The following is a 14,862-nucleotide window of genomic DNA, read 5'->3' as shown; positions in this document are numbered from 1 at the left end:
CCAGTTCTCTTGTGTGTGGTGTGTGCCTACATAAATACCTTGCCGATTAGACATGCAACTACATTTGATATACATGTCGATAATTATACAATATGTGCTAGTGAAAACATGACATGTTTCATAACACAGGGCAGTCTGTCAGTGGTTCACAATAAACAGTGCACAGTATATAGCCCTAACAAATGCATCTCAAAGTCTTTCTAGAGCAGATAACAGAAAATATTGTGTTTGTGATGGAGCGGTATTATGCAAAATAATTTGTTTACAGCTGTAATTTAATGAAATTCCACCCTGTCCAAAGCTATATACTCAGTGGCAGAACAGTCTAAGCCTGATTTGTGCCACATATTTTTGGTGCCGGGCACATTTTGAGCCTTTGTATTTCGAAAGTGTCTGCAAGTCCTCAGCCGACAAAAATCAAATGAAACATAACAGAATAATAATGGGACACCGCAGTGAACTCAGCTGAAGAATGAAAAGAGTGAGACAGAAAAAAAAGTCTGTGGAAAAAAGACTCCCTGACCAGCGTAGCAGCCCATGAAATTGAAGCTTGGTTGGCTGAACGTCTTTCATTTTTAAGAACTGTTCTGGAAAAGAGGGAAAATTGATTGCTGCTCTCCACTTTAAAAGGAACTGATCCTGGCAATCAAAATATGGCTGACATTTTTGGCCCGAATTGTGTGTTGGTAGTTGGCACAGAGAACTTTGCTGTTGGGGCTAACATGTTAGCCTTGATAACTACAACATTCAGTGTACCTGATGCTAGACAACTTTGCCAAACATTATCCAAATCTAAATACCTGACCCAAATTTGACAATTTCAGTATAAGTCTGGAAATACTTGTAGACTTGAGAACTTGCTTGAGACGTTATATAAGCATGTATGAATGTAAGAGGAATGTTCTGGAATCTAAACAAAGAAATACTCAGAAAATAATCCTGGCTATATTTAACTTTTGTGCCATGACAAATAAGCTAAAATGATTCTAAACTGAGATTATCTTTAAAATAAATTCTAATCTAAAGCAGAGGTGACAATTACAATTTACAAGATCACAGAGCACTTTGGTTTAATTCACTCTCAACTTAGCTGCATAACATGAACTATCAAAGGGAATCCCATCCGTGTTCAGTGGTGAAATGACCTTGTGGCAGCTCAGTACTCTTTGTAGTGGGAGGGGAGACAGAGAAGAGGACCGTCTGTGAGTGTAACAGAAAGAGAGACAGTGAGAAACAGAAACAGAGAGAGAGAGAGAGAGAGAGAGAGAGAGAGAGAGAGAGTGAAAAGAAGAGAGAGAGAAAGAGCGTGGCACAACTTTTTTGAGCAGAGTAAATAGTATAGTAGTGGCTGGGACTGTCTAATTATTTGGACACAATGGAAAACAAAGGAAAAATAAAGGGCAAAACCTACAACCATGAATGACATCAAACTGGCCTTGCTGGGTAGTGAGGGTGCGGGCAAATCCGGTGAGTGTTCAGCCCTTTTATTCGATCACACTTACATGCACACATGTAAATATGTGTTTTTCGAACTAACTGTGATTTTCAGGCTTTACAGCATATTTCCAATTGTGTAATGTAAAAGTGTTTTTACTCTTGTGGCTACTGCATGGTGCTCACATGTTTGATTTGTTACAGTGAGTTTGTACAGTCATGTGTGTGAGTAATTCACATTGCACCCAGGCATTATGTCTGCCCTCTACAAACAGTGTATTGTATATTGAAACAGATCATAGGAGTGAGGTCATTGTTATACAAATCATCCGAGAGGGAAATTAAGATGGATGCTTGTAAGATGCAAGTAATTGCTGAAACTGGTGAGAGATAATTTTTTGTTCCACTACAGGGACATTTAGCCCTTCAGGCTGCATACCTGTACTAATGACTATTAAGTAGTCGGGAAACGATGATGCTATGTCCCCTGAGATCGAAACACTAGAGGTAGTGGGGGAGTCCTCGGTCAGGGTTCTGATCCAAGCGACTGTGGTGAAGGCAGAGCAGAACACCAAGGAAGGTCTATTGTTGCAGATTTGATTGGGTATGTGAGGAAAATGGATAAAATCCTAACTGCTTGATGGCTCTTATTCAGGGGGATTGAAAGCAACTTTCATGAGGCTGCCACAGTGTGTATTTATGCATGGAAACTCAAGCCCTGACTTCAATGACTCAATGACCCAGCATAGCTATTATAAATATTTAATATAGACCAGGTAGTGTGCTCATGGAGAAAGAAAAAATCCATAAATGTAACTGTTTTTCCTGAGCCAAATATGTACCAGTGCTCACTGTAGAGTGGCCAAGTCTTTGATGAGGGGCTGTACTTTGACCTTTTGCCCTCTATTCCTATTTGAAGCATTCATACCAATCATCTCAGGATAATCACTCTCAATAACTAGAGATTCAATCATCTCTCTCCTTTCTTGTCCTCAGCGGTTTTGGTAAGATTCTTGACCAAGCGATTCATTGGAGAATATGCATCAAATGCCAGTAAGTATAGTCTCACATGCCAAAGCTTTAAGTTACACATATGACCGTTTGTTTTATCTGCCTCATTATTACGCCTGGCATAAGATTATGTTTGTCAGCACAAATGATTTATTGTTCCTTTAAAACATGAAGAACATAACTACAAGCTTATGTAAGAGGATTTTCATTTTATACATTAAGAAAAAGAAAAAGAATGAATGAATCAAGGCTTATTGCACCAACGTAAACATTCTTTTCAAATAACTTTAGTCAAAGAAAGCTTTATCAATTAATGACCTTATCCCATCATTTTAATAAAGCAGTATCACATGAGCAAGGGCGCTATTGTTCTGAATGTCAATACGGCTGTGATTTGGCATGCCCCCCAGTTAGATCATTGTGCCCCCCCCCCCCCCGCAACCAGACTGTTCAATTTGACAAAACTGTATATCTTTCTGTAACAGTATAAAGATGGGCAAGGAGGAGGCAGGAACCGGCTGAACAGTTAACATAAAGTTTAATGTAAAACTCAACTTAAAACAACATAAAACAAACACACACACATGCAGCGCAGCCGTGTGCAGCCACACCCTCCTCCTCGTCACACTTTCACATCTGTTTATTCTGCTTAAAAGACACAACATGTGCATATATTACTGTGTACAATGAATAAATCAATAAAATAACTAAAATACATTTTTTGAAAATTAAACTATTTGCTTTGACCAAAGGCGGAACCTGGCACATGCAATACAGGCATCGTGTAGGGTGGCAGGGGGCGTGCGCTGGCGCTCCCTCTGCAGACATTAGACATGCAGCAAATTTGAACAGTTTAGTTGTCTGTTCTGTGTCCAGTAACTCATATACATGCACTGCTGTTCATTTGCGATTTTACTTGGTTTATTGGAGTCTTTCGGTATTTGAACTTAAACCGTTTCTCGCTGCCTGGCGACATTCACAGTAGGCTAACAGCAGGCAGTTCTGTGATAACAGTAGTAAAGTTTTGTATTATATTGGTGGTCTGTCACAGGCAGCAAGGAGTCTTAAAAAATATATTTAAAAATGAAATAAAATGAACAGTTGTTTTGATCGATTTAACTTCAAGTGTGCATAAAACATATAGGCTAATGCGAAAATGTGTATTTCATTTATTTTCTTTCAGAAGTGATAGCCCAGGTGAGTTTGAAATGTACTACATAAATGCCAGAGGAAACCTCCAGCTCAAGACAAGTCTCTGCTTCATAAACTGAACAATAATAAAAAAAAGTTTAGTTTCAAATGATGCAACATCATTCGTTTCTGCCTAAAATGTGGCCAAATAAGGTGAAATGATGTTTGCCTCCTTCCACATTAATAATCAATAATTATCTGAGATGAACTTTCAAGCCTTCAGTATCATGTCACGTAGGCATCTACATCGTCAAGCCTGGATGTGTTTAAAGCGACAGATGATGAAAGTGAAATTTTGCCAAATATCAATAAAACCCAAATTATTGAAGGATCAGAAGTGAAAGACTGTAGGACATACTGTATATTTGCGCTCAACGAAGAAGTGGAGGATAGAGTTGCTCTTCACACATGGTGAGTTGATCTGTTAGCTGGAATAGGGCCCTCCATTCTTTTATTAATTGATCAGTCTGTACAAGTAAATGCACAGCATGATTGATTTGATATATTCTTTTACATCAACAATCGCATCGTTATTTATCAAGACTAAGAGATATCATGAAGAGCTCATCTTTAGGCACTCAGTTGGCCTATATAAGCAGGTGCGATTTCTTCAGAACTTTCTGTCTGAAGGACAAGAACACATCGTTCATACCTCAAAACTCTGAAGTAGTAGTGCGGCCAGGTTTCGCAATGTCTCCTTCCCTTCATCTCAGGGAAACGAGGTTACATATGTAACCGGAGACTTTCCCTATCAATTCAGTTCACTCCACATTGTGGTAAATGTCCCATCACGCTGCACTACATGACGTCATACCCCGAGAGATACACCAGGGTATAAACACTTGTAAAAGAATATGTATATAAGGTCATGGGCCCGCCGGGTGGTGACTTATTACAACATATTTCAAGTGTATAGAATAATGAATAACCCCACATGGTGACAACCAGAAGGGAAGTTAATCTTATGCTGGGGATAGAGTCATATAATATACACAGTATAAATTTAACCCCTTCATGACCAGAGGTAGGGAGGGAGGTTTATTCTTATTAGAAGTGCTTGTGACTTCTAGTGTGAGTAAATTGGATAACAGCCTACAAAGGCGGTTGTATAAAGTTATAACAGGTAGCCCGCCCGTAATAAGGAGCTCGGGCTCACCCGAATAGTGTTGGAATAGCAAGTTCTCTAGACAGAGATGACACGCTAAGCGATGGATGCCACGTCTAGGTTATAAAACCTTGCGAACGTGTTCTGCGAAGACCATCCTACTGCAATGCATATATCCTGTAAGGGTACACTGTTTGTCCATGCCCATGAGGATGCCAAGCCTCTGGTTGAATGCCCTGTGATTCATAAGCGAGGGTGATCGCATCAACGATCCAGTGAGAGAGCCTTTGCTTGGAGATGGACATGCCTTTTGTGTGTCCTCCATAACAAACGAAGTGCTGATCTGACAGTCTAAACTGGCCGGTGCGCTCCACATACGTGTGAAATGCCCGCATGAGGCATAATAAATGAGGTAACTGCTCCTCATCTGAATTAAGCGGCGGGGAAGAGAAAGCTTGTAGGTGGACTACCTGAGCCCTAAAGGGTGTGGAAAGCACCTTAGGCACATAGACTTTTTTGGGTTTGATGGTGGCTTTTGAAAGCCCCGGTCCGAATTTCAGACATGAACTGTCAACCGACAGTGCCTGTATATCACCAAACCAGGCCAGAGCCAACAGAAGTGCAGTCTTTAGAGAGAGCATACGCAATGATGTGCATCGATCCACTCTTTATCGGAAATAGAGCGCCGCTCGCCATAGGGAAGCGGTTGAGCATAGTGTGCGGGGTGTGACAAACATGAAGAGAAATTGAGCCCTCTCTTTGAGAATGTTTGAGCATTTTGTGCAGTCGCAACAAGTGCTTTTCTTTTGTTTTGAACACATTCTTAATTGGCAAACAACACACAGGAACAACATTTTGCACAACATCCCGGTTACTGCGAACTTTGGCGGGAAGTGGAACAGCCAGGATTTCTTTGGATCTGGGCTGAGAAGAAAGGCAGTCTCCAGACTCCTCTTCATGGCACTGAGCCAGTCAGGAATGCGTCTGCTGCCCGTGGGGGTTTTTCCTTTCGGCTTTGCGCTGAGGAGGGCAAGGCTTCCGTTTGTGCTTACATTTTTTTGTGCCGTTTGGGCTTTTGGTGACGCTGAGGCAGCAGGAGTGGGGTTTTTTGCCGGACAATGGCTCGAAGCAGAGTGTGAGCTGGGCAGATGAGAGGAAACACTTCTCTTAGGCAAAAAGTGCTTCATCGCTTGTGACTGTTTTTGCACCACAATGAAGCATTCAGAAAAGCCTTCCACTGCATTTCCGAAGAGGCTGTCAAGCAAGACAGGGGTGTTGAGCAGGGTGGCTTTTTCTGCGTCACGTATCTCTGTGAGCGTTAACCAGACATGCCGGTCCAAAATCACCAGATTGCTCATCACTTTCCCGATGGCCTGTGTGGTAATCTTTGTAGCTTGCAGCGGCAAATCTGTGGCGGTGCAGACCTCCTTGAACACGTCAGGATTCAGGGCTTGCTCATCTATATCTTTGAGGAGCTTGGCTTGGAAGACTTGAAACACCGCCATGCTATGGAGCGCCAAGCCAGCCTGGCCCGCCGCCATATAAGCCATTCCAGCCAGTGTGGATGTCAGTCGGCATGGCTTGGAAGGGTGGGCAGGCGGGGTTTCCATCCCATAGCGGTAGACAGACAGAGATGAGCTGCAACCGCCACTCCAATGGGGTAAGCTTAGCATATCCCTTTTCCTCCACGTGATCCACATTTGTTAGGACCGCAGCTCCGACCTGGACGCGAGATGAATAGGGCATGAGCCAGGTCTTCGTGGACTTCCGGGAAGAACGGTGCAGTTTTCCGTGCCACGATCTGCTGGCAGCGGCCGGCCTGCAGGAACCACTCTTCCAGGCAAAATTTTACCCGCTCCTCTGGAGGGGACCACTCAAGACCGAGCTCCTCAACCGCCCATGCGAGGACACGAAGAAGCTCTCTGTTAGTGGCCTGCGCATGCTCCTCACCCTTGCTGGGGGGAGGGGCTGCAACATTCTCCATGGACATTTCTCCCATGTCCGAAGCTGCGAGGGACACGACATCATTACCACCATCAGACCTGCCGAATACGACAACACCGTGCACAACCATAGATGGCCAGAGGTTGTCACGTGCGTACTGCACTGGCGAGGACGCTGCATGGGAGGATCAAGGGGCTTGCGCTGGCACAAGACCCTCCTCGGATTCTTCCAAACCCTACCTCACGGCCCCGCCGTGCTTCTTCATGTGGTCCCTCGAGTCTTAACACAGAGGACGTGGTTGGGAGGACTCTGTGCTTTTTAATGTATCACTTGAGTCAATGCTTCAGTGACTCACTCATCACACAAAATATGCTTGATTGTCACCACCTGCTGCCATAAAGATGTAATCTATAAAAATTGTCACTAAACGAATCAGTGAATGAAATCATAATGAACAATTAATCAAAATCCCCACTACTATTTGAAAAGCTGTGAACACAGACAAGTGGAGTGATAAAAAATATTAAAGGGTCCAACCACTGGGTGGTGCAATGATGATACGATTGCCACTGAACTGTTTACGGTCTCTTTAAGGAGCAATGTAAAATCTGCAGAAATCAGCAATCCAGATCAAGAACAACAAACATTTTAATTGAAAGTTTGAGTAAAAATGTGTTCAGCCTCAACTTATGCAGTTGTTGTCTGTCATAACAATTCGAAGTAGTACATGATATCAGTACTGCATATGATATCAGCTTAACTAACCTCGAGCCATAGCTTTATGTAATTTACCCACTACTTAAACATTGACGGGTGAGGTACTGTCAATAGCAGCACTGTTATTGCGACAGAAATGACAAAAATGTAATTTGACAAATTTAATACGCTAAACGACACATCATCCACTAAAAACATGTGCTGATGCGAGTGAAAACACTGGAGACCAGGCTTCTGTTATGAATTGTGGAACACTTCCACATTCAGGAAAAAGGCAGATACTAACTATCATCACTCTTGGAATGGCACTTGGCCAGTCAGATCTGAGAACCAAAACTAACTGTTAATATGCTTTAAAAGGCCTGTCTCCATGTACAGTCTGAGATGGTGTATGATTTTCTGTCGTCTAATTACTTAAAATGTAACCTCTTCATACTAGTCATGGAATCAAGGATTTCTGAGGCTCTAAGTAATCACTGCACCTCCGATACAATTACACGTGTATCAACTCATATGGCCTCAGTCTTTGCTTTAATGCCACTGAATTTTATAGACACGTCTAACAATCCCCCTTCATTTCAGGGGTTGGGGTTTTATTATAAGCACATTTGTTGTTATGCCAAGGATTTTATCAAACATTGTTTGTTGCAGGCTCCTTATACAATAAAAGACTCTCTATTGATGGAAGACAGTTGAACTTGGAAGTCTTTGATCCATGCTCGCAGGTATGTGTTTATTCTTTCATAACAGCTACTCTGAGCTCATGGCAAGCATTCATACAAACACTGCCAGGGGGCAGCATGCTCCGATATACCTGTTTCATATGGGAAATGCATGTTGTGTTCGGATGGGATTTATGACCTTTCCCCGAAGCAAAGTATACAGTGCGCTGCCTTTGAACACTAAGCCTCACTGCTTACAGCTGCTGCATCTGGGACCTTTTACTTCAGCAGTTGTTGTTATACTTTGATTTCCAAAAAAACAATTCATGAGATGGGCAGCTTTCTGCCCTGTAACTAAGTGTTCTTGTACACAATCAGCATTGGCAGTCAGTCACTGTGTTAAAAACAAAGCCCTCTGGTAAAAAAAAATGTAAGATCCAGGCTTATTGAGCCTTAGACAATGCCAGAGATTATCAAAATGTTTTCCCTTTTGCTCTCCAATTGTACACTTTGCCTGGATGGGTAATTGTAATTATTTCAGAACCAGGTCTCTTTCCTGACGTCTGGTTTTCCATTTGGTCAAACAGGACTTTATGTTGTTTTTGTTTATGTTGTTTTTGACTGGACCCCTGTATGCCCCCCCCCCTTTCCCTGGCAGAGTGGAGAAAGCAGATGTATCCTGGAGGAACCGGTGGACTGGGCTGATGGCTTTGTGGTGGTGTACACTATCAGCGACCGTGCATCCTTCCTAAATGCCAAAAACATCCTGGCGCAAATCAAAGAGTGTCGTCGAGAGACCAGTAAAGGGTGAGTCAGATTCTCTCCTGTAACCTTTTGACCTCTTGCCTGATGCTGGTTGGGATAGGAGGATGGAGTTTTAATGAATTAATGAGGACCATTTGCAGAACAGGGGAGTGGAGGCTTCCTGTTTGGATTGGTGCACATCTGCAAAGGACAGACTGGCTAACATCAAATTGTGTAGGTGATTAGAACATGGAAATAGTACAAAGAGTACATAGTTCATTAAAGGGCTGTCTATGTTGATTACAGTTCCAATGGTTTTGAAAATTGCGCCATGAGCCCAATGGTTTCCATTTTAGTCCAAGCCATTTACTAAAAAAAAAAGGTCTGAATACTTTAGGCTTTCACTGGTTATTTGTCATTTGAAAGTGTTTTGAAACAATAGAAAGCAATGAGATCACTCATGGGTGGTCAGAATCCAACACGTTCCTCAAAAATTGAATTAAAAGCTTTGACACTTCACAAAAATGGCAACAAGCTGTTTTACCCATTTTGGTAGAGTTTTAGCTTGGTCTCCCAGTGCAAGCCCTATGTACATTTTCCAAACCTCAGTTTCGAAATTGAAGCGATCCTTTATGTTAGAGCTCACATAAGTGATCACCTTTTGGCACCTCCTCATGCATAACAGTTCCACTCACTCTGGTATCATTTGAGAAAAACTTTCCATGTGTATGCGGATACTGATCATAGCCATTGCTCCAATTAGAAATCAGACTGTGACAAATTACCTCAGTGTCTGAACATATTCAGATTCAATATGGATATCATTGTTTAAAGCCACAGTATTGTTGTATAATTATTAGTCTGAAATGGTGGCAATTACAGAGATTTTGCTAGCAAATATTTTGCATCCAGTCCTAATGCAATTCATTTAATACAATATTTTATGTGGCCATGTTCTCATCATGATTTTCCAATTTTCCCTTGAAAATAAATAATCTGATCTGATTTGGTATAAATAGGGAGGTGCCAATCTGCCTTGTGGGTAACAAGCAAGACCTATGCCACAGCCGTCAAGTGAGTGTGGAGGAGGGCCGCTCCCTGGCCCAGGAAAACCGATGCCTCTTTCAGGAAGTGTCAGCGGCTGAGAACTACCTGGAGATCGGCAACCTCTTTACCAAGCTTATTCGCCATGTGATGGAACAGCTGAAGCATAGAAGTGATCGGAGGAGATACAGTGGCTCCAAGTCTATGGCCAAGCTCATTAATAATGTCTTTGGCAAGAGAAGAAAGTCTGTTTGAGTGCAGAACATCAATATAGTTAATTGCTTTTGAATCCGTTACGGAAATATGTCCTTGTTAAACTTAATATTCTTGGAATGTTTTGTGTGTTCATAAAACAATTATGCTTGGATATATATAGTGAAAACTCAAACAGGTACCTCTATGAGAGATCCCCTTTACCTAACATCCAGGGTTGGGAGGGTTACTTTTGAAATGTATTCCACTACAGATTACAGAATACATGCTGTAAAATGTAATTTGTAACGTGTTCCATTAGATTACTCAAGGTCAGTAACGTATTCTAAATACTTTGGATTACTTCTTCAGTACTGGTAGATTTTTTCACTTGTTTTGACAATAAAAACTCTGCCAGTACAGTAAGACAAAATATACATGTTAAAAATACATTCTCTGAAAAACCTAAATATCTTATGCAGTGTTGTTTCTAAAACAAGATAAATCAAATTGATCTTGTTTTAAGGATTTTTAGATATTTTTACAGGAAAACAATACAAAAATTATTATCAAGAATATGATTTATGCCCTAATATCAAAGGTCTTATTAGAAAAAAAGAAATTATGATCCAACGTGAATTTTCTTGATAAAAAAATATGATCGTGTCTGGTAACATGTGCATGTAAAATGGCTAGAAATAGCATTTTAGCTTAGCGTAAAGCTGACAATTCACACAAGGTTTATTTCAGTTTCTTCTTCTCCAAACGTACTTCTTTGTCTGCTTGTATGAATGTAACACTTCATAAGAAAGTGTTTCACCGCTGTTCAGATGCGCTTTGGATCACATCATTTATATGTATAAATGTTTCCCATCTGAAAGGACTAAATAGTAAATGAAACAAATGACAATAAAATGCAAAGTAATCTCTTCAGTAATCAAAATACTTTTTGAATGTAACTGTATTCTAAATACCAATGATTTAAATTGTAACTGTAGTGGAATACAATTACTTATATTTTGTATTTTAAATACATAATCACATTACGTATATTTCGTTACTCCCCAACCCTGCTAACATCGTATAGAGTGTTATAAGATAAGGTAAAGGATTTGATAGTGATGCACAAGCTGTAAAATCCATTGCAAGTTCAAGAGAAATTAACAACCCAACAACTTCATCAGGCTTACTGTATTTTTATATGTAGGCTTACATGTGATAATTTGAATATTGTTGAGAAGGATGGAGAATGTTTTCAGACTCTTGAAGATTTAGCTTTTCTCTTCAAAAAGTAGTACACATTATTTGCCGCCCTCTCTGAAAAGTTTTAATGGCATGAGGCTGAGTTTGCTTCATGGAATGCACAACAAAGACTGAATGAATTTCATCTATCTAGATGCTGTGATGAGGTGTAAATTGCAGGTAAATTACTTTTCTAACAAAAAAGCACTGCAGTGGGCCTCAAATAAAATGGCTGCATTCTTTCCATTGCATTCTCATGCTCTCATTTTGTTTAAAATTACATTTGTGAGAGCAAAGAGAAGAAACAAATGAACTGCAGACTTTCCTTATGTACAGTTCCAAGAAAAGGTTTGCAGATATGTTTATATAAAATATGTTTACCTAAATACACTCCAGGACTGTGAAATGTGCAAGATTGAAAACAACAACAACAACAACAACAACAACAACAAAACTTCTGATGCCCCCTGGACCAGCGCCAAAACACCATCAAGGGGGACCAACCAAAGTGAAATTATCCTTGCAACTGTATAGCTGAAGTTGAATGTGTATATATATATTTTTATAAACTAGGCAACATGATGTTCAGTATCCTACTAATAAAATGTTCCTCTTTTTGGTTTTTTAACTTTTACTATAAACTTTTATTAACTGTTAATGAATTATTTTGTTTGACAGTCTTTAATAACCTGATATGTTTATTAAACATAACTGAGAATAGCTTATAGTCTCAAAGTGTTCAATATCAATCAAATTTAATTTCTGTTTTAAAATTAGTGGAGCTCTTGCTTTCATTGCTTGAGACAAAAAAATGTAGCAACTGACAACATTTTTATTTATTTTTTTACTCTTGGTTTAAAATCCATACCTGGTGCTTTGCAAGCAAGTAAAACTTATGGCAGCTAAGTCCAATGGTAACTTAGACATAACAGTTTTCATGCTCCGTTTGGAGTCTCCTAAGGGAGAGATTGTGTTTTTTGGTGAGCTATTGAATGCAGAGTTTATGTAGGCCCTATCTCATTTTCTGTCCAGTCAAAATCAACGCCATGTGTTTATATATTCTCTTGAACAACTTGTTCACTTGTTTATGTCACATAATACAAAATAAGAGCGACCACTGGTGCCGCTGTGAAAGGAGACAAAAAGTCATAAACTTTACAGCATCACAAGATCCACTAGATGGAGACAAACACCTACTTTATTAAATCCAAACGGCACTGTTACAAATAAACCAAAAACGAACACCACAAATTCACTGGTCACTTGAACTTTTTTGTTTGATTTGGGTTCAGCAACAGGGCTTTATTGAGAATAATATTCTTACATCATTTTAAAATATCAAATTTCACCAAGAGCAAATTAAAGGTTGTTGCAAGGAACTAATTTAGTCAGATTTAGCTCAAGTAAGATGAAAATAATCCTCTTCAAACCTCTCTCTACAAAAACACAATATGTAAAAAGAATTGTAACTTTCTTGGTATGTCCGTTTTAAACTTAGAATAAGAACAGACGCCATTTCGCTGCAATGTGGTGTAGTGGACTTCAGTTGAGTTGAGTCAACTCATCACATAAACTGCAGTCTGCAGGTGTCTCGTTCGCGTGCTGTCCCTCACACCACACCGTACTTCACCCCCACACCTCCCTCCCTCACTCTCAATGGAGGAAAGTTGTGGACAACCCGCTAGTGTCACATCTGAAATTCTCTTACCTTTGGTATTTCGATGAGCGGTAAGAGCTATAACAGAGGAAACACACAACAACTACACAGAAAGGTAAGTGCGCTTTTATTAAAAGCGCGTTCTGTTAATGTCTCGTTAACTTTCATTCAGAAGGAAGCGCAAGCTGTTGTCATGGCAATGCGGTCTGGAGCGGCACTGTAATTTACCTCAAAAAAAAAAAAAAAAAAAAAACTTAACTCAGCTATTTCCCACTGAAAAATAAAATACAACTGCCGCTGTAGTGTGCCTGGACTTATGATATAAGTAGAACCATTAGGTTGAAAGTTTTGGTCGTGTGACTGTAATGGTATTTGCCATTTGCAATACGCCCAACATGTTCCGATGAATTTTACTTGGCTGCTTATACGAGGTAAGAAATATGAAAATTAATAATAATAATAATGCATAACAGCTCCATAATGTGCTCAAACTGAATTCTGTTGATTTTAGCACACACAGAATAGTTCCCTAGCCACTTCATCCCTAATCATAGTGGGTGTTTTGAAACATAAGCGAGCAATAAAACATCTATTATTATGCAGGATAATTATATTTAGATGGAACAGGTCACAGGGAGTTAATTGCTACTTGCACGAGATTTAAATAATTATTGTTTTTAAGCTACTGAGTTTTGGCTGCCATTGCTGTGGCAGGTTTCATGTTGCCCTACAAAATAGGCTTAAGTCTATAATTCTGTTTCAGATAAAACAAAGGAGCAGATTAACAGAAACAAAATGTGTCAGTAGGATTATATCAAAACATTTGACAAAATTATACTATATAGAATAGAAGCATGTGTCTTTTGTTGTTTTTCTTTTATACTTGATAACTTTTTGGTTGGCATTATAAACAGAACTGGTCAGACCAGGGTCAGAAATTAACTTTATTATTATAGGGCAATATTTACCCCCTAGATGCATTTTGTACCTTTATTTGGGAATTTAAGGAAAACCACAGTGTTGTCTTTTAATATAAAATACTTAAATAATTTCTAAATTAATTCAGAAAGACTGTTACCTATAAACTTAAATAAGCATCAAATCATATTTTGTGATAATAGCCTATGGATTAGCCTTAGAATTAAATATTAGAAAACATTACAAGGGTATATTTTTGCCCCTACATTTTAAATTTCAGGCCAGGGGCATTTTTGCCCCAAGCCCCCATTTATTTCTAACTTTGTGTCAAACACATTTATATGTTGTCTTACAACTCTTTTCTCCTCTTACTGCACTGCCTCTTCCTTTAATTCAATCATATATAGAATAATATTATTTAGGGCTGGGACGATTCATCGACGTAATCGACATCATCGATTACAGAAATACGTCGAATTGCATAACATGCGTCGGCGCGTCGCAATGGAGTAATTAAAATGGCAGCACCCGGTTTAAGCATGGATTCCCCCGAAGAACAAGCTGCAGCTAAAAAAAACTTGCCTACGGTCATCTAAAGCGTGGGAGTATTTTAGCCAGAGACCCAACAATGTGGTGCAGTGTAAGCTATGCAAATTGGAAATGGTTTATCACAGTAGTACAACCGCCATGAACGAACACTTGAAGCGAAAGCATCCCAGAACGCTTTTGTCAAGATGGCAGCAAGGCAGCACCGTAAGAACTGTTTACTTTTTGAACCCATCCAAGCATGACATATTAGTATTACAACATGTGTTTCTGTTAGTAGTAGTCACTTAAAATTGATTTTCTAAATGTTTCCTCATCGCCCCCATGTTAAAAGTAATTTCTGCACCGCTGCTAAAGTAGGGTGACCATACGTCCTCTTTTTCCCGGACATGTCCTCTTTTTTGGACCTTAAAAAAGTGTCCGGCCGGGATTTCTAAATTTGCGAAAATGTCGGG

The 14,862-nt window shown here is 39.8% G+C and overlaps 1 protein-coding gene across 2 annotated transcripts; it reads left to right on the top strand.

Annotated features, from left to right (window-relative positions):
* The first annotated feature begins 1,290 nt into the window (after positions 1-1,290).
* On the top strand, positions 1,291-11,996 carry LOC127414950 (ras-related and estrogen-regulated growth inhibitor-like protein). Of its 2 annotated transcripts, XM_051653400.1 has the most exons (5): positions 1,291-1,467; positions 2,431-2,487; positions 8,054-8,127; positions 8,723-8,871; positions 9,828-11,996. In XM_051653400.1, exons 1-5 carry the CDS (start codon positions 1,416-1,418, stop codon positions 10,105-10,107), a joined length of 612 nt encoding a protein of 203 aa, XP_051509360.1. In that variant the 5' UTR covers positions 1,291-1,415; the 3' UTR covers positions 10,108-11,996. The 2 variants fall into 2 exon arrangements, with proteins under 2 accessions (XP_051509360.1, XP_051509441.1); XM_051653481.1 differs by lacking the exon at positions 2,431-2,487.
* Positions 11,997-14,862: the final 2,866 nt, after the last annotated feature.

This window comes from Myxocyprinus asiaticus, chromosome 1 (assembly GCF_019703515.2).
Source record: "Myxocyprinus asiaticus isolate MX2 ecotype Aquarium Trade chromosome 1, UBuf_Myxa_2, whole genome shotgun sequence".
NCBI classification, from domain to species: domain Eukaryota; kingdom Metazoa; phylum Chordata; class Actinopteri; order Cypriniformes; family Catostomidae; genus Myxocyprinus; species Myxocyprinus asiaticus.
The sequence above is the reverse complement of the archived record's forward strand: the minus strand, read 5'-3'. Positions and strand labels throughout refer to the sequence as shown.